The following is a 24437-nucleotide window of genomic DNA, read 5'->3' as shown; positions in this document are numbered from 1 at the left end:
ACATCAAAGTTCTCATTGATCTCATTGAACATCTCCTAGTATCTGTTCGAGTACATTTTCAAGGTCTTCCCTTCTCGCATGGACATGGATAACAGGGAATCCAAGGGCCGAGGAACCTTACTGCAAATGATAAAACGAGATCCAAATGACCGGGTGTGCTCCTTAAAGGAATCAATGGAACCTGCACTTAGGTCATCAAACCACCTCATCGCCACAAGCCCTAAATTGGAGGGGAACACCTTGCACATCAAGGCCTCATTCTTGGAGTGCACAGCCATTCTTTGGTTAAAGTGGCTTACATGCTCCACAGGGTTTGTTTGCCCATTGTACATGGTGAACGTGGGCTGGGTGAACCGCCGAAGAAGTTTCCCTCCCTCAATTCTGCACGTGAAAGGTGACTTGGAAATTTGGTTGAGCGCTATGCTCATCAAATCATTTCCCAAGCCTTTGGAAGATGAAGTCCTGTTTCTACGCTCACGGTGGTAGTCCTCATCATACGAGAAAGACTCACTAGGAGGAGTCCCTGATCTGCGTCTATAACTACCATTTTCTTCATCATCAGAAGAGAAGCCAGAATTGGAGGGAGTTTGCCTTCGCCGTTCGTGGCACAACTTCCTCTTCAAGTGATCAATCTCCAGTTGCATAGCTTTGGTATTCTCCTCATGAGAAAGGTGACTCTCACTTCGAGATTGGCTCCTACTAGTATAGGTGGTATGCACATTAACCTCCTGGTCCTTTCTACGCTCGAGATTAACAAAATGATCTTGACGTTGGAACCCCACAGATTCCTCCAGATTCGGAACTTAGCCTACCATAGTTAGACGTAAAAATCACTACAGCACTAGAATTTCACACAGACAACGCCAATTGTAAGGACGCAATTTGAGTCCCTGTCCCAAAGGATGAATGAACTTTGGCCCAAAAAGCCCAATACAATGAATTTGTAGAGAGTGGGTTGAAACCGGGCTTTAATAAATCAGATAACTAGTAAAATGGATTCAGATGACAAGAAAATGAAGATAAACTAGTTTAATCTAAATAAAATCATCCTCGGCATAATCCGAGGAGATCAGTTCTTATATATTTCTCTCAAGTTAGATTACAAGTTCAATTCTTAATTGCTACAATATTTTTCTTTTAATTTCTCGATCCCCTTCTCTTAGGACCTTCCTTTTAATTTGTACTATTTCTCCCTTCTCATCTCTACCCACCACGTGGATAGTAGATTGCTTGTGTTGATCCTTGTCTCATCAGTACCTTCCTAAAGTCTTTGGAGGTAGCTATAAAGTTGAAAAGCACTGTTTAGATATCACTTCCTCATTAATACGACCAAAGAGTTAACTACAAATCATTCAATGCGATAGTAACAGTTTTTTCTTTGATATTTCTTAGCTCTCATCCCTCCTGTACATTCATAATGCATGTCATTATCAATAGAATTTCCTGGAACGTCACTTGGATGATAGAACACACATTTTGATCTTTGCTTCGTTTAGCTGAGGGGATATTCCTCCTCGGCCTACCTTCCCTAGCCCTCTCATTTGTAACTTACTCATAAGGCTCTGAGTCTTACATCTTTAATACTATTTATATGTCCTCAGATTACTTAATGTCCTCGACCAAGGCCCAAGGCCCAAGGTCCAATATATATATTTTTGGGCCCCTTATCCCTACAAATACACTTAAAAATATACAATAAAATGCATAATATAATTCCTATATATATAATTTAAATACTGTTGATAATCATTTTTATATTTTATTAACTCTTTAAAAAAATTTGTAAGGATATTATTAAGTATAAAATGTAAATTGTCCATATTTTTTTTTTATAATTATTGTGAAGAATTTTTTTTTTATACAATTCATTTATTCTAAACTCTTTGGTTTTTGTACTAGCTTACTTTGATGAATATTTATAATGTTGTTCCATATTTGATTCTAAAATTAAAAAATAAAACTCTTTAAGAATAAATAATTTATGACACATGACGCAAAATTAGATCTCTAATTTAGAATTCTAATTTGAGTTTCTCTCCGTTTCACCTATTATTATATATATTGATATATATTTTTATTGATTGCTTTAACCGTTCTTTAATCCTTGAAAAAATAGTCAAATATGTCAAGGGGTGCAAATGATAACAGGCTCTTGATTCAAATAGTATGCCTTCTTCTTCATTTTGCAAATAAGTTTTAGCAAGCCGGGTTAAGAGACTTGTATCTTTTGGGCCACATTTTTAATGTCATTGGGCTAATGTGGCCACAAATACAAATAAAATATCACCAATCAAGTACTAAATCTTTTGGGCTGATTGGGTCTCCACGTTCCAATTCCCACGTGTTTCTCTGCTACAACTACTAACTCTAACGTGCTACTCACGTGCTTTCAGGTGAACTTAAAGTAACCATACGTGTCCATGGTTTGGGCTTTTCTTAGGATACAGTAATTTGGGCTTTACTTAAGTCTGGGCCCATCTTTAATATTTACGAATTTAGTTTCTTATGATATATACTATATAATTTTCATGCGTCTGCAGTAATATGATAGTCTAGTCAGTAGTTTCTCAAAAAAAAATAAAAAATAAAAAATAAAAATAAAAATTAACACTTTTTTTTTTCACTACCAAAATTGTGGAGCAGCTTGTAGTTGTGTAATGTGAAGAAAAAAGACGTATGAGATATTGTAGATGGAGTAGAAACTAGAAAGTGTTTAAGGGTGTGATGGGATTTTTATTCGAATTTAGAACTGGAGTGACTAATGACCATGTGACTGGTGATAAGCCTTGAGTTTGGACTGAAGATAGAACTTAAACAGATGGGGGTAGAATGTTGTTAGTTTTTAGACCCCTAAATAAACAATGTTTAATGGAAAATTATTGTATACTCCCGAAGTATCATAAATGCGTACTCCCTCCTCTCACATAAATTGTGGGTCTTATTAATTAAATTCATGGTGGGACTCACCATTCATATGATAGAGGGGAGTACGCATTTATGGTACTCCAGGAGTACCTAATAATTTTCCATGTTTAACAAGTTTTAAGGCCAAGTTATTAATTAGGTCAATTAAGCATGCCTTAAGTTAAACATAAATCAAACATATCATGTAACGGAAAACTAAATAACACAAAATATGATGACCTAAGAAAACTAATGAAACAAACCAATTTCAAGGTAAAAAACCCAAGGGAAACAATTTCAAGAAGAATAATCCACTGTCAAATAGAAGTATATAGTCAAAAATATTTAATTTATCGTAAACTTAACTATGATTATCAAACTTAACTCTGAAACACTCAAACTTCTTTGATATGGATCTACTCCAACATGAACCTCTAGGTCATGTTTCAGATCTTCAATGTAGACCTCTAGTTTACGACTATAAGACTACCCTTGAAGGTTTAGATCTTTGATGACTAATTAGCAGTAACTTCAAATCTACCGGTTCAGATTGTATGTTGATTTATTTCCAGTGGTGACTTTGAAAGGAGAAGGCATAGAACCTTTTAGATCTCAAAAGAGCAACTCCAAAGTCTTTTTAAAACGTGTCTTAGGGTTTTATATATATATATATATATATATATATATACTTAGTGAAGTAGATCTAAAACCCTAATAATCTGACGAGCCAATGGATTGATGAGCTTTAATTAACATTTTGTAGACTCGCAATTCCTGAACTTATAGTTTCTTTTTTCTTGTATTCTGACTTGCAGCACCTTGAGCATTATCCAATATGACTTATAGACTCTATGATCTAAACCTAAACAACTTTGTGTTCTCGGTTTGCCAATTGTTCTAAACATTTAAAATCTAACAAATGTGATTGATAATATGAAAAATAATTCAAGCTTTGCAAGCAACCTTGATTCTTACAAACGTGGGACACATCAAGTATTATAACTGATATCACATCAAGTATAAATAGATGACCTGATGCTACAGAGAGAAAAAAAAAAAAAAAAAAATCAACAACAATCAATCAAACGCACTTGAGAATTTATTCATAGTACAAACAGAGCACTTTTACAGATCATTAGTAAGATTCTTAAGTTTGTAACCTGCAATCAATTAATTCTTTAGACTTGTACGAAGATCTTCATTGTCTTATGCTTGTAAGTTTATATTTCCTTGTGTATATGTACTTGTGATTTCAATCATATATATAAGTTTGATGCAATCTGTTGTTAATTGTAGTTTGATCTGATTTACTGTTTAATTCTAAGTAATTTGGTGTTAATGCAATCCAGTAGGCTTGGATACTTTAATTTTCTGTGAATTAGCTTTAATCGAGATAAATTGTTCAAATGTGCCTTATATCGAGATGGCTGATATTGCGATAGTTTACATTGAGATGCTTTATGTCAATTTAGTGATTCTCAAGTAAGCACTCTAGCTTAGTGAAGAAGGCCAATTTAGTTATTGAGGATTTTTCATTCTCAGTTGTTAATTGTGCATATTTCAATAGTGTGGTTAAGTTAGGTGTTTCCAAACCTTAGACCCTAATCCACAAAGTCAGATAATCGCTTCAAGATAGAATTAATTGTGTAAGGTTTATTTCAAATAATAGAAACCTTAGATACTAATCCACAAAGTTAGATAATCAGTTCTAGATAGAATCAATTGTGCAAGGTTTATAACAACTATATGGCTCATATGGTAAATCAGGGAGTTTGTGCTAGGGGCTAGGGTTAATTAAAGGCAACTCTAACAGAACATCTAAATAAAAGAGTAATCTTGCTTGAAGATTCATAGTCTCTTATTTCTTGGTTATCGTAAAGTTTTTACCGATTAAGAATTTCTTTTCTACTAAAATTGTATAAAAAAAGAAAAGCATAGTTTGGGTAAAATACTATTTTGGTTCCGAAATTTTGTCAAAATTTTGTTTTTCGTCCCTAAACTTTGAAAAAATATTTTTTTTCATCCCTAAATTTTGTAAAGAATTTTTTCAATAATTTAGAATTTAGAGACAAAAATAGGAATAAAAAAAGAACTTTTTTCAATAGTTTAGAGATGAAAAACAAACTTTTGGTAAAGTTGAAGGATATAAATAAAATATTTTCAATAGTTTAGGGACTAAAGATGAACTTTTGAATAGTTTAGGTACAAAAAATAAACTTCCTAAATTTTAGGGATAAAAAACAAACTTTTGGAAAAATTTAGAAACCAAAATAATATTTTACCCTAATTTTTTTTAAATGTTTTATGATAAAAGATGATTTTTGTTTTTACTATTTAATAGAGAATTATGCTAACTTCAACTTTTGCACTCATGGTACCAGTGTACAAAAATTAATGCATGTGGGAGTATTATATGTTAGTGAATATGTACGAGAATGATGGTGGAGTGACAGCCATGTCTTTGAAGGGTGATCTTAAGTAGGTAAGAGAAAAAGAAATTGGACTGTTTGGAGAAGGATGCTTCCGAATGCCATTATATCACAGTAAAACTAACTTTTCATTACAATCCAAGCGTGAAAATCGGGAATTAATAGAGGAGTGCCAAATGAACAAAAGCTTGCTTGTTGGAAATAAAGCTACCCACGGGCGTTGGGGAGACATTTGGGGCAGGGGGGACAATGTGATACTTGGACTCTAATGAATTAAAATTTTCCCTCAAAATTTTGACCCATTCATGGGAGCAAATACCAACACGGGCCCCTACACTAAAGCACAATAATTGTAGAACTCTAGTGATGACAAGAATGTGATCACAGTTATTTTGTTGATCTATACAACAAAGCACCATTTTGACAAGCAGAGACACTAAGAAATATTTTATGGTAAGCAGTTAAGATTATTCATAGCGATGGTTTTAAAAATTTTATTTTTTAGTAACTCAAAAAGTTATTTTATTTATTTTAACACATTAATTTACAATACACCAAATATTAATAGTTTTTTTTTTTTTCGCTTCATTTTAATATTCTTTTTTATTTATTTTTATTTCTCTCTCTCTCTCTCTCTCTCTCTCTCTCTCCACCACTATTGCCACCCACAATCAAAACCAAATCACAAACCTACAAGCCACAACCACCTATTCAACATAGACACAACCACCACCCATTGCACAACCTAGAAAAACCCATCAAACGAATTACCCACCACCGCCACAAATCAAAACCCACCACAAATCGAAACCCACCCCCATTTACCACCATAAGTTGAAACCCACCATCATCCACCACCGCCACAAATTGAAACCCACCCACCTGTCAAACCCAAAACCAAATCAACCAATAATCAAACATAAAATAGGAAAGAGAGTGATTTTAAGCCATGGCAAAAGAAATTAAAAAAAAAAAATAGAAGAAAGGGAAAAGGAGTGGCACGCAGCAGCCATTGTAACCTAAAACTCCACCATCACTAATCTCAACTACCACCACAAGCTCACTTTGCGTCGATCTCAACTATCTTGAACTCACATTTTGTTGACAAAGTTTGAGTTTGAGTTTGATAGTTTGAATTAGAAGAAGAGAGGGGGAAAAAAAGAGAGAAACGGGAAAGCTGAAGAGAGAAGAAAGAGAGAAAAAATATATATTTTAAGAGAAGAAAAGAGAGAAATGGAATAAAAAATTGATTTTTTTTTTTAACAACTTGGTAGCTACAGTGAGCTACCATCTTGTAGCCGATTTGCAAAAAAATTTTAACTATACCAACATTAATGTGGCCTTCTTTTTAGTGTTTTGGTTGGTATAATGGCAATTTAACTATTATACCACCATCAATATGAATACTTTAAGTGCAAAGAATATAGAATATAATCTTAGATTCCCATATATACCTCACATGGACCAAGTAGTGAAAATTCTATAAATAAAACTAAGCCTTACCCTGATGACATTGCTACTACAAACTATGTAGGCTACTTCTAAATGCTTGACAGATGATGCCAATTTCAACTAGCGTTGAAATATAGAGATTTTTGAAAAATTTCTATGGCACACACTCATTTATTTGAACTGAAATTGTGAGTGAAATTGCTAAGATCACAAAAAATAATACGACTTTTGACCTAACTCGTCACGAGACGAGTTATGAGTGGTGGAGAAAAAGTTGTAAGTTCATGTGTGTTAATATCTCCACTACTCACAACTCGTCAAGTGACAAGTTGTAGTAAAAATTGTGTTACTTTTTGTGGTCCTAGCATTTTTCAATTGTGAGTCACTATTTTTAACTTAGAGTTCACCACTTCTAGTCATGATTTTTGTGTAAAAGTGGTGAGTGTGAGTACTATGTGTGTAAGTGTGTGAAATAGACATTGCTCAAGATTTTTCATTTTCTACTTACGCAGTACAACCTCTTTTTTCTCCAAGAACCAATAGTGGCCATCTTAACATATAAGGCTTTCAACATGATACTGCTCATGTCATCTTAGGTCACCAAGTCATCTGATATATATATGACCAAAGAACACTTCATTGAAACACTTTACCTACCAGATGCATTTTAAAGAGATTTTAATTTGGTGGGTTTTCAATTCTCTTTCTTTTTTGGATTGGTAGGGTGTTTTTTCAATTCTCAATAAATGCGAGAATCTAGAACCAAATGCACCCTTATTTTTTACTCTTCCTAATTGTTTGTTGTTCAGACAGGGAGAATAATAAAGGCTGCATCTATTATTAATAACTTTGGAGCTTCCTCAATCCTTATATCCTTATACCCTGCATGGTTCTCCCTCCTCATAACCTTCGACAGCAATCCCAAAAGATATGGTAGCTTCAACTTCACCTTAACTACAATTGGATTTGCCCAATGAAAATATACCCCACATATACCTATTGAGTGAAAACAACAATAACCACGACGGTAAATAAAAAACTAGTCATTCATTGAAGAGAGCAATTCTAGTGCTTTACTATGGCCAGTATTATATTTTGCTAAACACCTGGTCAAAGTTCAGTGAGCATTACTATCGTTTTTCAAAACAAACTTTCAATTAGATACAAGTTAACAACCTATTTTCTTAACACTTTATTCTTTAGAGATGCGAAGCTTGTTTTTCGTAGGGAAGATGGAATCCCTATACAGACAGAAACTGCATCCTTAAAATCATTTTCCTGACTTTTATCCTTCTTCCTGCAATACATTATTTCACCAAAGAATTACTTATCAAGTCACAATTTCAGTGATATTGACAAAGATGGAATACCACATATTAGTGCTTCACTAGCTCCAGCAACAACACCCAAGTAAAACCTGATCAACATCTCAGTAACTAAAAAATAAAAAAATAAAAAACCTGATCAACTTTATAGTCCCTAATAAGAGGGCTATTGAAGCCATCCCCAACAAAAGTTTCGAGGCATATGAATGTATTTTGTAATTTGTAGAGCTTGGGTAGAGTTTTGCAGCATCCCTTAAATCAGAAACCACCTTGATCATGTTGGCAAATACTTTGTTTCATATTTCCTTGGAACTTTCACAAAACCCTAGCACAGATCCATATAATAATTGTCTTATATAAAGTGATGTGGCTAATGTTAATTTAAATCAGCTTCAGCTATAGTTAGACAATGCAGAAAAATAGATTTCCACTTTAGCACCTTACATCCTTGAAATAAGTCAAGCTTTTAATTAGAAGTATATATTCACTTCAATACCAACCAAGCAAGATGAGTCCAAAAACAGTTATTTTATTTCAGTACTATATGATAGCTGAAAGTTCAAGAAAATGTTAAAGCACTTTTTAAGGATATTTCTTTTCAAATTATATGCAGCCACCCCCCTATTCACAGAAATATTGCTCTTCATAAGATTCTCTACCCTGTAACATTGTCCCCCATTAGTACCTTTATTGAAGTGCTTTGTCCGGAACACTTTGTGAAACACATTTTGAATAAACTTTGACCATTTATGTCAACTTATGCAAAAATTTATTTCTATTTTAATAAGAAAATCTATTTTTTTTCTACTTTACCTAATTATTTTTTTAAAATACCAATATCAGATTATCTAATATCTATTCTAAAATCAATTTAATTAAAATATTAAAAAAATTAATTATTTCTCTCTCTTTACACGCCATAATTAACATTCACTATTTTCATTTATCCTCGAGAACACAAAGAAAAAAGAAAAAACTGAAATACACAGCAACAATGCTTGCAAAACTCTATAGTTTTGCACAAGTATTATAAGAAAAATCTTTTTGCACAATGAATACATAAGCTGATGTATAGGTTTTTTAGAGTTGATTAGACAAAATTTGATCATAATACTACTTTACAAATGCGAATGCTCTAAAGTTTGGCTGTTTGCCACGTTGGAATTGTCATTATTCAATTAAGTCATTTGGCTTAATTATTCTTTGACACCAAAGCCTGTTATAAAAAGTCATATTTCAGGTCCAAAGAACCAAAAAACTGAAAAAGCAACACTTCTAATACCAACGTCTGAGTGTATCATTAGTCCTCGTATAGTCATATGTCAATGCAAAATAATACTTCAGTTGAATTATGTAACTTAAGCTACACTCTAGGAAATATTCTAGATTCATATCACTGGATATTGTATATGAATTTTTTTTCCTCACTTGGATTGTATATATGACTTGTTAACAAATTAGACATAATCACATAAACAAATACACACAGAAATTTCCATATTTGAATAATTCTATTTGTAATTGTATGTTATATCAATTGATTAGGGCCTTCTTTTTAGTGCTATACCCTATAAATGAGCTGAATATTAAAAATTCAAGTTTGTTCATTTACCCTTTTTTTTTATAACAAGTCAAGCTTGAACTTATCAACAAACAATATTTTATATTCAAGTTTAACTCATTTTCTAATCAAGTAAACTTGAACTTATTAACTAACTACTTGATTAACTTATTAATTTTCTATATATTGTGAAACCATTATTAAAATGTTTTATCTCTTCACAATTCTATAAACTTTTACTACAAATATACTTTTTATATCATCAATAAGATACAAATAATAAATTAACATCGTATGAATCTATTGATAAATTTATATAATCCAATTTGACAAATATACATATAAAAATATTATATATATATATATATATATAGTTAAATGGAGCTCTTATGTCACGAGTATGTTCCTGAATGCGTTATTATGTTTGAACTTGATTTATTTAATAATCAAGCCTAAACTTAAGGCTTTAATTTTTTCTTTTAAACACAAGGAGACATAAAATGTTTTTTCCTAAGCCAAGCTCAAGTAATTTATAAACAGGTTGGGTTTCATTTACATTTCTACATCTTTTACTCCAAGAATAAAATTGGGACTTCTCTTTTCTTTGAGAAAAAATTGGGACGTCCCTAATTTAACTTTTATAGAAAGACAAGGATTTCCTGCACACTTGTGTGGAGGAGTTGCTGCAAACAGGATTAGGTGGCAACAATTTATAGTGACACTTGTCCTAGTATCATGTGAAACGCACGTGGTTAGTTTTTGTTTGTATTGTCCGTTAACCAACGTTTTCTCTCTCTCAAACGTCAACACACGTAACAAGTTATCCATCTCTCCTCTGAAACCATGAGTCTCATTCAGCAAAAAAAAAAAAAAAAAGAAACCGTCACTTTCTCTCCTCTCTTCCCCTCTCTCTTCATCATCACTCTCTATCCCTTTTTCCTGCTCTCTTCCTCCTTCATGCTCTCATCAGAAACCACAGCCACTTCAACCCATAATAAAAAAACTCTTGCTGCCAATCCCACTAAAACAAAGATCCAACATGCAACAAGGAATCCTCCCAAAATTTAGATCTGATTTGTGCACAATGAGGATTTTGGCTCCAGTAAGTGCAAATATTTTGGAAATCGGGGTTTTAGATCTAGTGCTAAATCATTGGGGATTTTTTTTCTAGATTTGGATTCTTGTTGCTTGGATGCCAAGAAAATATTCAAGATTGAAATTAATGTACCGATCTGTGCACAGTGAGGATTTTGGCTCCGATATGTGCAAATTTTTTTTTGAAATCGGGGTTTAGATATGGTGCTAAATCAATTGGGTTTTATGGGGGATTTTTTTTTTTTTTTTTTGGATTTTGGATTTTGTATTCTTGCTGTTTGGATGCCAAGAAAATATTCAAGACTGAAATTAATGTACTTTTTGATGAATGGAACTAATTTAAAGCTTCTTGAGATGAAGGCAGATTTATCATGCTTGAGATGGCAAAGAGAGAGAAGGGATGGACGAAGGAGGTGAAGAAAAGAGAGAAGGTATCTGATGGTTTGATGGGTTAAGAAGAAAGTGAATTTGGATTTTGTGAGAGAGAGAGAGAGAGAGTACTGCTATAATTTTAATGGAGAAAGTTAACTAAAATCTAACCACATGCGTTTCACATGATATTAGGACAAGTGTCATTGTAGATTGTTGCCACCTAACCTGTTTGCAGCAACTCCTACATACTTGTGTGCAGGAAATCCTTGTCCTTTATAGAAACCATTTTCATGACCGTTCTTAGACTAAGTTCATTAACCATATATTGCCATCATCATCAAGATTACACCTATTGCACTTGTAATACTTCCAAGCCAACCAGTTCTACAGTAGCAAACTAATAGACCTTAAAATATCTGGTAGATGTGCTACGTTATTCCATTTATTCTATCATGCATTTATGTGAATATTGATCTATATATATATATATATATATTGTTGGGATTTGGACCCTGTTAAAACTATTATTAACCAGTTTTGAGGCCATGCTTTTAGTTAGATTAATTAATTATATCTTATTATTTGTTAATGAACTAATCACCAATATTAATAAAGTCAAGCATATAAAGCATAAATAAAGTAGTACATAATAATATGGTGACCCATGAAAAACCAATGAAATAAAAATTTCACAGTAAAAATCTTGGAGAGGTTTAACCTATACAATCCTAAGGTGAAATAAATCCACCATTTAATTAAAAGTTTTACAATAACCAAATAACACTATTCTTAGTAAAATTAAATTTACCAACCTTACCAAATGCAATTCCAAGTCTACAGACTTACATAGGTATGGAGATATTGCAATGTGAATCTCTAGTCCACAACTTGAATAATTCACTTGAAGATTTAGATCTATTTTTTATGATAATTGGACTACACCACCAATTTAGATTGTGCTTTGAATGATTTCTATAGAAGCTTTTGAGAGCAGAAAGCGCAAAACCTTAGATTTTTATAAGAGAGCAACTCCACATTTCTTTTGGATGTGTACTAGGACTTTGCTTAAATACATTTGGCTTGTTTGCACGAGACCCTAATCACTGAATGGGCTGAATAAACTAAATGAATGTTTCTAAAATCGCGAGTTATGATCTATGAAAATACAGCTCAATTTGGTGAGATCTAAGCTTCTTAATTGGTCGAGTTGGTGTCAAGTAGAACACTTTTGCACAGAAAACTCCAGCACTTGGGTAGCAATCTTGACAACACTTAAAGACTTTAAAATTACTAAAACAAGACACTTTTTGCTCATGATTTGCCAACCCTAATGTTAAAAAACCTAAGAGATATCTATATATAAAATCTTTCATTATAAACATCATTATCGTCGATTCTTGGTACTGGCGAAACTTAGAAAGCAAACATGCATATATTATCCTTAACATCAAGCACAAGTTAACATGACTAAGAAGAGAGTTCTTCATTAATTTCACCTTTGTTGTTCTTCATCCATGCATGTTGAAAACTCATTAAGTGTAAAAAACACTTGTGAATGTTTAGACCCTTAAATACAAATTTTCTCAAACAAGCTTATATTCAAACAATATATGTGCGGAATATGAAATATAAGCAATACCTAAACTAGCAAACTACTCTAAGCCATTAATTTATCACAACTAGCATAAATTAAAAGATAAGAGTAAGGGAAAAGGAGATGCAAACACAAGATAACACCGGCACGTGTTATCGAAGAAGAAACCGAAGAACTCAGCAAAAAACCTCTCCGCCGCCCTCCAAGCGGTAAATGATTCACTAGAAAATCAGCTGGGATACATGAATAGCAATACAGCCTCCAAGCCTAATCTACCCTATGCACCTAAGCCCTCCAAGCTTTTTACTCGAATAAAGTTACGCCGAACCATGTCTTCTCTAGCTTTTCGGTGTCTTACTCCAATTGGTCCTCTCTTGAATTGCTTCCCAAACACCGAGAACCTTTTCACTACTCTGAATTTGGTGAGGTAAGGATTTGGTTTATGATCCTCTCATGGGTATGGCAATGGAGAGGGTGAGAGTAGAAGAATTTGGAAAATCAAATGTATAAGATTGTGGATTAATCAATCTTATTTTTATCTGGGGTTTCTCTCTCAAAATTCTCTCTAAAAACTCTCTACATTTCGTGGGTATAAAGGTATTTATAGTAGGGTATGAGATGGAATGTGAAAAATCACTTTTCAGCAAAACAAGGTGCACTGGCGAGTCACTCACAACTGAGATGAGTCACGAGTTCTAGTCGCTAGTTACCAGACTAGGTCAAACTGTACTTTTTGTCTTGTAATGATCCAGCTGGCCTAACTCTTCATCTTCTTGCATGCTACAAATGTGTGCTTCATTTTGGTGAGTCACCACTTGCGAGTCAGTTGTGAGTCACCTTATTGTTGCACACTCTTGATCAAATCTTTACACTCTCTTACACACAACCCTTACATTATTCCCACCTAAATACAAGGTTTCTAAATGCTAAATTACAAGCAAATTTGGCACAGAATAAAGTCAACATATAGTTAAATAAATTCAACTTTACACATGTAAATCTAAGTCTATCTATTAATTTAGCAAGAACACCGATCCTAAATTTCCTTCTTTGGTACATTATCTTTTTAAATCTTTAGTTAAGAAAATCATCATTGATCACCATCTAATCCGATAATGATCCTTTAAATTTTTAAGAGTAATATTTCTATTTTATAGTTCTTAAAACCATAATCATCTATAATAAAATATATAGATGGATTGGATTTTGTCACATCATTAACATTTAAATAAAGATTAACTATTACTATATGTATACCTATTTAACTTGTTAACCATATGATAAAATCATCCATTTATTCCACAATGAATTCATAAGATTCTAAAAGACCTCTACAGTATGAAATTACCCTAAAAACTTTAAAGAATATTAATCCACCTGATCCCATCTATCAACATTCTCACCCACTGCAGCTAATTTTTGCCAATCCTATCCATCAATCGAAGCACAAAATCAAGCAGTAGTGGATGAGAATTACCAAAGCAAAGTATTAATTACTTAAATTTAAAAAGAAAGTATGTAAAGTTGTAATTTATAACTACGTGTTTTGTTGGCTTTAATTTCGTACCAAATTTGATTGTAATTTTATTCAATCTTTTATACCCTGTATTTATCATGGGATTTAATTGTAAAGGTTTTGTGTGACAGAGAGAGAGAATGTGTGTGAATACTCAAGTAATTGAAGACAGAAGATTTCTCACGGGTAGCTCGCTGCTAAGCATCCCGCAAAGTGATCCATGTGACTTGCACATGTTGGAATGCGAAGAGTAAGGACAGGATGGAGACAGTTGTGTTTCGTGAGTAGCTCGCGGGTAAGGCCTTCCTATGAGACACTCACAAAACATTCTATTTTGCTAGGTTGTGCTATCTAATACACACTTTCTGTACCCACACTATATATACTCACATTACCCACAAATGTTGAGGAGTGCTTCAGAGAGAAAACCCTAGCCACAAAACTTAAGAGTTAGAGATTGTTATACCCACATTTCTCTACACAACTTCTTATGAATTTTTCCTCAACTCCTACCTCTCCATTTCCATACCATTGAAAGGTTGATAGCCCAAACACCTACCACACACTTTTAGAGTGTCAAGTGAGGTTTTGGTGCTGTTGAAAAATATTTAAGGAAGCCAAGGATGGCAGATGCAACATGGAACTTGTTGAGGGATCCAGAGAGTTAGACAAGATACAGTTCCGAAAAGTCTTGTCGGAGTAGGAGCTTGGAAGGTTTAGGTATATCGGGTAGATTAGGCTTGGAGAGTCTCTTGCTAACCCATGTATCCCAACTGATTGTCTAGTGGATTGATTACCGCTTGGAGGGCGGTAGAGAGGTTTTTCGCCGAGTTCTTCAATTGCCTCTTCGATAACATATCAGCTTGTTATCTTGTGCTTGTATCTCTCCTCCCTACTCTTTTACATTCCATTTTACTGCTGTGTTGTCTTGATTATGGATTAGAGTAGTTTGTTTGTTTATTCGCTCGCATTTACACTATTCCACACTTAGTATTAAGTTAGTGTAAAATCTATCGAGCCGTAACTTTAATTTGAAGGTCTAAACAGCTCTTATATTTTCAACACATTTTCAAGCTTTCAAAGTACTTAAATGGAAAGGGAATAACCTCCTCCAAACAGAAGTATTTTTGACTGAGACTTCACATCTTTTTAGCGTGGCCCTACAATACATTTACTAGATTCGAATTCCTTGCCGTTGAAACCCATTTGCACTATAAAACCTTGAAATAAACGTGCCAAAGATACATTAAATGGTTAATATATCTTCTTTTGTCTGCATTTGATAGCGTTTCTCTCAGAAATTATTGTATTGAGAATATTCTGATATTTTCAAAAAGACAAACTAAAATAATGTGTAGGAATAGACAAGTAGTAGAATTGTCGAATCAATAGAATATTAAGCCCTAAAACGTATTCTGGTTCTCGCTATTGAGTCGAATTGCGAGATCATATCTATAATAATCTCATTGCTTTCATTATTAGAGAGAGTAGAGAATTCGTTTTTTTTTTTTTTTTTTTTTTTTAAGAGTTTCAATTTATAGCGTTCAACCATCAGAGATTTTACTAGTTGAGGTAACCGGAATTCACAAGTAGAATTCATTAATGTAATTAAGGAATCAATCATCAAAAGAAGTACTCTAACTATGGAGTTAGCAATAATAAATTAAAGAACGTGGTAGCGGTACAACTTTAAACTTGTAAATTTTGATATGTAACATTAATTCAAATTATGATGATCTTAATACTAGTGATTTAAGACAATAATTTTTTTTTTTTTTAAAGCCTATATGGATTGAATGCTTTTTTTTCCCACAATTAAAAAAAATATATATATATATATATATCTATGATAGTAAATTATTAGAATAATCTTAAATTAATAATAAAAGCTTTTAAAATTTTTAAACATTTTGATAATAACTTTTAATTAAAGTAGTGAAACTATTACAATAAAAAAATATATAGTAAATGATTAATTAAGTTAAAATAATAATTAAATTTCATTTAAATATCATTAAAAATTTTAATAATTGAATTTCAGTTGAAGTATTTTAAATTTACGAAACTTTTGAAAGAGTATTTAAGACTTTTTGAAAATTTTTAATAGAAAATATAGTAATGCAAAAATAATTTAAATTAAATAATGAAAAAAAAAATTAATTCTTAAATTTTAATAAAAATTTTTGATTGAAGTATGCTGATTCTTATATAATTTTTTTAAAAAAGAATTCACTTAGGTTGCATTTTGTTTTGAGGAATCCACATTAACATAGGCATCTAAATTTCTAGAAATGCGATACTTGACAATCTGAAGGTTTAAAAATGTAAATGTAATTACCTTATAATAATTATTGAGAAATATGAAATTAAAAAACATATTCTTCTATAAACGCGTAAAATAAGGCAACAAAATTATTATATATATAGAATAATATATAACATGATGTGACATAAAATTCTTATTCTTCTCTATACAGTGAAATCTACTTCATTCCCTACTACCTAGTTAGCATTGAGCCAAATTAAAGACTATGCTTGAGAACCCTTTTTCACTCAAGAAAAAGTTTCGAGAATTTTTTGGTTCAATATGCAATCATGATTCATGAATTTATGATTTATACTATATCACCACTCCCATTCAATCAGAACCGATTAACTATCAGCTCAAAATCTCATTATTTCCCAATGCTCAATCTCAATAAGTCTAAGCTGGAGGGTAAATGGTCTATAATCACATATTTTCATCCCCAAAAAAATGCTTACTTGATCAAGAATCATACATTGCAGACAAGTAACGAAAGAAGCAATACAGCGCTTTGCTACAAACCCTAACTGGGCCACCATGGTACAGCTCTTACATCAAATTCATAACCTCAGTGTACTCAGTACTCACACTTCCAAATCACCCATTTCTCTGTTCTATTCTTCTGATAGTTCCTCTTTCACTTTTTTTTTTTTTTGTTTTTTTTTTTTTTGTTTTTTAGGTGTAATGTGACGTTTTCTATCTAGTACTAGACCTAGTGCTGCCTTCTTTATTCTTTTTTTTTTCTTCTTCTTCTTTTTCTTCTTCTTCTTTTTCTTCTTCTTCTTCTTCTCTCTCTCTCTCTCTCTCTCTCTCTCTCTCTCTCTCTCGCTGATATTTTTCCTCTTTTTAAACCTATTCCCCAAAAATACTGCTTTTCAAAAGAAACATGAGAAATCACTCATGTTGCAACAAGCAAAAGGTTAAGAGAGGACTATGGTCACCAGAGGAAGATGAGAAACTCATCAACTACATTACAGCCTATGGCCATGGTTGCTGGAGCTCTCTCCCAAAACTTGCTGGTAACGTTATCTCTCTCTCTCTCTCTCTCTCTCTCTCTCTCTCAATTGCACTAGATTTCATATATTCCTACTATCGTTTCCCAAATTTGCTTTAGCTTTCATACATTCCTACTATCGTTTCTCAAATTTGCTTTGTTCTTCCTTTTGTCCTTTTTCTTGTACGGTTTTATGAAGCAGGCCTGCAGAGATGTGGAAAGAGTTGTAGACTAAGATGGTTAAATTATCTCAAACCTGACTTAAAACATGGGAGCTTCTCTCCCCAAGAAGCTGCCCTCATCATTGAACTCCAGGGCATTCTAGGAAACAAGTACCTTCTTCTTCTTCTTTTCCAAAAGTGCTTATATTATTACCAATTCAAAAAAAAAAAAAACAAAAAAACAAAAAAAAAGGGAAAATTAAATATCATGAGTGACATATTAACAACATAATAAATGATTTTTTTTTTATTTACTTTTTTATATTTTATTTAACACATGATACTCAGTTTGTAAGTAAATCTTATCAAGTAAAATTTATAATATATCTATCAGTACTCTTTTTACTCTTCTTATTATCAATATTATCCTTATCATGTATATCATTTTTATTTCATGCAAGAAGGACCTTTTTCTTTTTTGGACAGATGGGCTCAGATATCCAAACAACTACCAGGAAGAACAGATAATGAGGTTAAGAACTTTTGGAATTCAAGCATTAAGAAGAAGTTGATTTCTCAGAATGTTCATGCCATAACCACCTCTCCTGATATGCACTATAATGGTAACTCTGAGGAAGGTTTTTTCTCTCTAAACGCAAACCCTAATTGGATCCTAAGCTCTCAACAATACCAGCTATACCTTCCCACTCCAACCCCAATGTTGCATGGCTTTGATCATGGTGATCTTAAATTAGACCAAACCAATTATGTTGCCAATTTGGTTCAATTTCTAACCCCGCCCCCAATGGCACCACCATCGAATTCTTCTTTTTATGATCCACTATGGTCAGTAGGGTATCAACCCCATGAACAATTTGATCCTAATCAAGAACTTCGAAATTTCAGCACTAGTGGAGCAACACAGCATTATATTGGTGATAAACTTATTGGTCCAAGTATCACAGCACCACATTATGATGAGGATTCATTATCATCCATGATTCCAAAACCTTGTGAAAATATTGGTAGTAATTGTTGTGGCATGCCTTACTTATGTGCTTCACAAGACCTTGACCCACTTGCTAGACTCCCATATTTTCCAGCTAGTTTTGATTATCCACATGATCCATACGTGCATAACAATCATATGGACTATATGGATATGCCATCATGTCATCATCTTACTTGATACAATTTGTCACAAACCCTAATCTTCCTTCAATTTCGGAGACTTAGACATGGTACTCTGTTGGAGTTAGGTTCTGTCTATTAATTGATGGACCTAATTGACACAATGCATTTATTTCTTGTTATGTGCACAAGACATAAGAGAACCTTCTTTGGGAAACCTAAATGTTTCTAGTTAAAGTGAGTAACGCATACTGAAGTTCAAAAAATATGTGTAGATTATTCATGTTTGTCAGCTTAATTAATAAATTTTATGAATTCCTACTTCCTGGTGCCTAGCAAAATTGTAAGTACTGCTCTATATTTTTGTACCAGTTCTTTTGTGCACACATAGTAGTTGTCTACACACTTTAACACAATTTATACATTTGTTAATATGTGAAGGGATTACATCACTTTACAGATGAGTCCACCACTAGATGAGTCCACCACTAGTATTTAGTGAAAAGTATCCAATAACTATTTGTCATGTGTCTAAGTTGTGTCAAAGTGAGTGGCTTAGACTTTTTATATTTGTACACTCTCTTCATCCCAAAATAAGTGAGAGTTTGAAATTTAGCACAAAAAAAAAAGAAAAAAAGTGAGAGTTTGTAAATGATACATTCTTTAATAAAATAAAATAATGAAACAATTTTCTTAAGAAGGATTCATGTTTCAACAAACAGGTTTAAACTTTAAACTAAAGAAAATTCAAAATGGATATAATTTTTTTTTTTTTTTATAAAGAAAGTTCCATATATTTTGTAATTGTACCAAAAAAAAATCCACCATATATTTTTGGGACGGAAAAAGTCACTTGATGTACCTTAGTACCTGGTTTCGTCGTTATTTTCCAATTCCAAGTGAGAGGGCTCACTCTCTCTCTCTTTTTCATCATTATTGAAAGCATATGGACAAATAAATCATCTGATTATGGAAGAAATTAAGTTATAGACAATAATTAATTCTTTAATTGTCAATTCTCAGAGATTTATCAATCATATGGTTTCCTATAAATAGTACTTTTGTTAATTTTGAGGGATCAGCATGTATCCATGCATGTTTATACATTTGTACTCATGAGGAACATAATAATAATAAAATAGTAAATATGAGAAGAAGTAATACGAGAGGAGGAAAATTAAAATAATTAAATGGTAACAATAACAACAACAACAACAATAATAAGAGGAAGAAGAAAAATAAGAAGAATATAATAATAATTATAATAATTATAATGATGATGATAATAATAATAATAACAACAACAACAATAATAATAATAATGATAATGATAATAATGATAATAATAACAACAACAACAATAATAATAATAAGATGAAGAAGAAGAAGAAGAAAATTGTAATTGGTTATGAATGTTCAAATAGCATGTAAAACACTATAAACGTTTAGACTCCCAATTACAAATTGCCAATTAAAGCTTATTATTAAACAATAAATGTGCAGAACGTGAACATAAGCTAATAACAGAATTGATAAACAATCTAAACCAATTAAAATCACATCCACAGCAGAAATTAAATGGCAAAGATTAAGGGAAAAGAGATGCAAACACAAAAACAATACAGCGATGTGTTATTGAAGAGGAAACCAAAACCCTCGGCGTAAAACATCTCCGCCGCCCTCCAAGCTTCTTGCTCCAACAAGATTGCGCTAAACCTTTGTCTTCTTTAGCTTACTAGATTTCACTATAGCCCATAGTATCAACTAATAACCATTGGTCTATTCCTAACTGCTTCCCAAAGCACCGAATAGCCTTCTCACATATATGGGTATTGTGAAAAAAGGATTTGAGTAATGAATCTCTCAAGGATGTAACAATAGAGAGGGTAAAAGTAGAAGAATTTGAAGAGTTTCAATGTAAAGATTGTGGATGAGTCAATTTTGTTTTTCTCTAGAGTTTTTCCCTCAAAATTCTTTCTGAAAACTCTCTACATTTCGTGGGTATAAGGAGTATTTATACTAGGGTGAAAAAAGAATGCAAAGAGTTAGTTTTTCCAAAACAGAAATGGTTCGCGACTTAACCTCGCGACTTGATTGAGTCGCGAGTTCAAGCCGCGATCTAACTAAATGGCCAGTCTGGACTTTTTGTCTTGTAGTGCAACAGCTGGCATGACGATTCAGCTTCTCTGCATGCTTCACTTGTGTGCATCATCTGGTGGCTTACTAGTCGCGAGCCACTCGCGAGATCCAGTCGCGAGCCACCTGCGAGATCCAGTCGCAAGTCCTTGCATCACTGCACATTCTTGAGCATTTCTTCACACTCTCTCACACACTACCCTTACATGATTCCCACCCAAATACTGGGTTTCTAAGTGCTGAATTATAAACAAATTGGCACGGAATAAAGCTAACAAGATGGTTGATTAAATTCAACCTTACTGGTTCGTTTAGCAAGGGGTGTATATGGATTGGGTTAATTTGAGGTATTTCTCAAACTCAATCCACCCAAGCTAACCTCCTTGAGTTGAGAACTTAACGACCCAACCTAACTCATAAAGATTGGGTTAGGCTGAGTTTGGAACGATTTTGTGAGGCCTAATTAAAAAAAATGGTGTGCATTCAATTATCCTGGCTCCTTATTTAATAAATTATTTTAATTTACACAATAGGGTTTGACTAACATAATGATATTAATACCCCATGATGCCCTATGTATGAAGTTTGAAACCTCCTTTCCCTATTTATCTAGCAAAGGAAATTACAATTTACACAATGGAGTCTGATACTCCAACTTCATAAGAAGTCTCAAGATACAAAAATGAATCAACAAAAAAATTTAAATTACATATATTTTTAAATTATTGATAGCATGAATTTAGTCAGGTTACTTAAATTTAAAATCTTGCCAACACGAACTCAACCAAACTCAATATCCACAAAATAAATAAATAATAATAATAATAATAAAATAGAACCCAATCTAACCCATCAACTATTAAATAACCAATTTGGCCATTGGGTTGGATTGAATTTAGTCGAATTGGTGGGTTAAATGCACATCCTTACTTTTTAGGAATCTTTCTATATGAATTAATTATGAGACTGTTACAAGCCTTGTTAGGTTATACATTTTGATTTTTCCTTAAATTGACATATTAATCTTAATAATCAGTAACTTTTTTAATTGCAACTATTAGGAAAAATTGGTGGATGAGAAAATTAGTAAATAAGAAAATAAAAGAACTTGACTAAGAAATGTGTAATTAATGAAATTAATAAAACCTCTTCAATCTTTTACTAAAATGTTGAGAATTTTGAATATTAAGGATTATGAATAGGAAAGAATTTCAAGAACTGAAGAGGTAAAATCCACCACTCATATTGATTCAAGTCAACAAATTCTCACAAATTAGGTCTCAAGTACATGGAGTACTCTTTTCTGGGAAAGGATCACCTCCAATTTAGAAAACTGTAGTTTTCTCTCATTTTAAAATGGATGAGTGACATGTAGAAATAAAATTATCTAACGGCTAGAAAATAAGCAAGTTGTGTTTTCAAAAACAGAAGCAGAAGCAAACCATCAAGCCACATTTGTCAAAATCAAAGCAAGAAAAAGGCAGTGACTCGTGCCACAATCAACGGCAATGGCGCGTAGATTAACAATCAAAGTGCATGCCACGCGTGAAGGTGCCTGATAGAGACGATGGAGGCTGGAGTCTTGGGTTTTGCATATTGAAGGCCAACAAAGAGATCTATGGTGTTGGTTTCTCGAATCACCACCAGTAGACAGCAAATCTTAGGCAGCGCGTGTAGCGCATGTATTGATGGTTAAAAAATTTGGAATGCGAGTGGCGACTCATGAGTTCAAAGATGGAGACAAGATTTTTGGGTTTTGTATATCGAAGGCCGATGAAGAGATCTATGGTATTGGTTTCACGAAAGGACAGAAGAAAACTCACAAGACCGAAGGGAGGCTTAGATTGCTTGATGGCTCAAATCTATGGCTTTTGATGGTGGTAAGGGATTTGTAAGGCCTTGTCTAGGTGGTCAAGGCAACGTTGGTCTTGGGTTGAATGATGGATGTGGTGAAGGTAGGGGTGATTTAGAAATGGTGAAGGGAGAGGTAAGTGAGAAATGATAAATTGTTGGTTTTTTTATACTTGAGTTTAGGCAAACTATAAATAAAACCACTAAAATTTTATCAAACCCTTATTTCACCAAAACGCCTCACACTAATGAGACTACAACAAAGAACACCAACATGCCAATCCTAATGCCAATTCCACAGATCCAAATTCATTGCTAAAATCCGATCAACAACGCCATCGTGGTGACCAAGCCGAATCGCCATCATCATAGTCCTCGAACCAATCCCCACGTGGCGTCAGAGAGGACCTCTTGGAGATCACCAAAACCCTAACTCACCAACTTTTGGGAATCGCCCCTTCCTCACCCCTCCTCCTCCTCCAGAGCAAACTTCCTCCTCTACTCCATCGCAACAGATTGCCAACTCAAACCCCTCTCAACTTTCTGATCACAAAGCGCCCGAAGAGGAAGAGGTAGAGTACGTGATCTCCAGAATCCGCAGCGATTTCGCGAAGATTAATAGGAGATTCATGACTGGGATCTCCAAGCTTTCGAACACCAAAATGATGTCGGAGATCACCAAAACGGTAGCTTCCACTTTGGCCACACTGGCTCACTTGAGCAAGCCAAGAAATCATCTATCTCCTTCACTCCCTACTTTCATTTCCATTCTCTTTTCTCTTTCGATCCACCATTTTATTTTTTGAAAGTTCAATATGGGTGTGAAACACCCTTGAACGTTTAGACCTCCAGATACAAAATACCAATTCAAGCTTTATATCAAACAATCAATGTGGGGAATATGATAACAAGCGTATAACAGAATTGATAAAACAATCTAGGCCAAATATAAACACATCCACAGCAGTATATATAAGGCAAAGATAAAGGAAAGAGAGATGCAAACACACGGACAACACACGATGTGTTATCGAAGAGGAAACCGAAGTCCTCGGCGTAAAACCTCTCTGCCGCCCTCCAAGCGGTGATAAAATCCACTAAAGAATATAGTTGGGATACATGAACAGTAGAAGACCCTCCAAGCCTAATCTACCTAAGTACCTAAGCCCTCCAAGCTTCTTGCTCCAACGAGGTTACGCCGAACCTATTTCTTCTTTAACTTGCCGGATTCTGCTACTTAACCATAGCATCAACCAATGTATATTGGTTCCTTTCCAAACTGCTTCCCAAAGCACCAAATGGACCTTCTCACAGATGTGGATGTGGTGAGATAAGGGTTTGGTAAATGACCTCTCAAGGGTATGACAATGGAGTGGAAAAGAGTAGAGGAATTTATAGAGTTTCTTTAGATGAAGATTGGGGATGAATCAATCTTGTTTTTTTCTAGGGTTTTCTCTCAGAAAATTCTCTCTGGAAGCTCTCTCAATATGATGGGTATAAGGGTGTATATATAGTAGGGTGAGAAGGGAATGCAAAACGTCAGTTTTTGCCAAACAGGGCAAGTTGGCGACTTGATCTCGCGGCTTGGCCAAGTCACGAAATCAAGTCGCG

General features: G+C 33.5%; 1 protein-coding gene across 1 annotated transcript; it reads left to right on the top strand.

The window, feature by feature from the left end:
- Window positions 1-17439: 17439 nt before the first annotated feature.
- Window positions 17440-18897, top strand: LOC112025672 (transcription factor MYB26). Its single transcript, XM_024058353.2, has 3 exons — window positions 17440-17572; window positions 17750-17879; window positions 18195-18897. The coding sequence occupies exons 1-3, from the start codon at window positions 17440-17442 to the stop codon at window positions 18895-18897; spliced, it is 966 nt and encodes a 321-aa protein (XP_023914121.2).
- The last annotated feature ends 5540 nt before the right edge of the window (window positions 18898-24437 follow it).

The sequence above is a fragment of the Quercus suber genome, unplaced genomic scaffold (assembly GCF_002906115.3).
Source record: "Quercus suber isolate HL8 unplaced genomic scaffold, Cork oak 2.0 scaffold_121, whole genome shotgun sequence".
NCBI classification, from domain to species: Eukaryota; Viridiplantae; Streptophyta; class Magnoliopsida; order Fagales; family Fagaceae; genus Quercus; species Quercus suber.
The sequence above is the reverse complement of the archived record's forward strand: the minus strand, read 5'-3'. Positions and strand labels throughout refer to the sequence as shown.

Bases quoted from the DNA above. Each gene is read 5' to 3' on its own strand.
- LOC112025672 (XM_024058353.2), top strand. From the start codon at position 17,440: ATGAGAAATCACTCATGTTGCAACAAGCAAAAGGTTAAGAGAGGACTA. The intron at 17,573-17,749 runs GTAACGTTATCT...TTTATGAAGCAG, and splicing joins CTCTCTCCCAAAACTTGCTG to GCCTGCAGAGATGTGGAAAG. The intron at 17,880-18,194 runs GTACCTTCTTCT...TTTTTTGGACAG, and splicing joins CAGGGCATTCTAGGAAACAA to ATGGGCTCAGATATCCAAAC.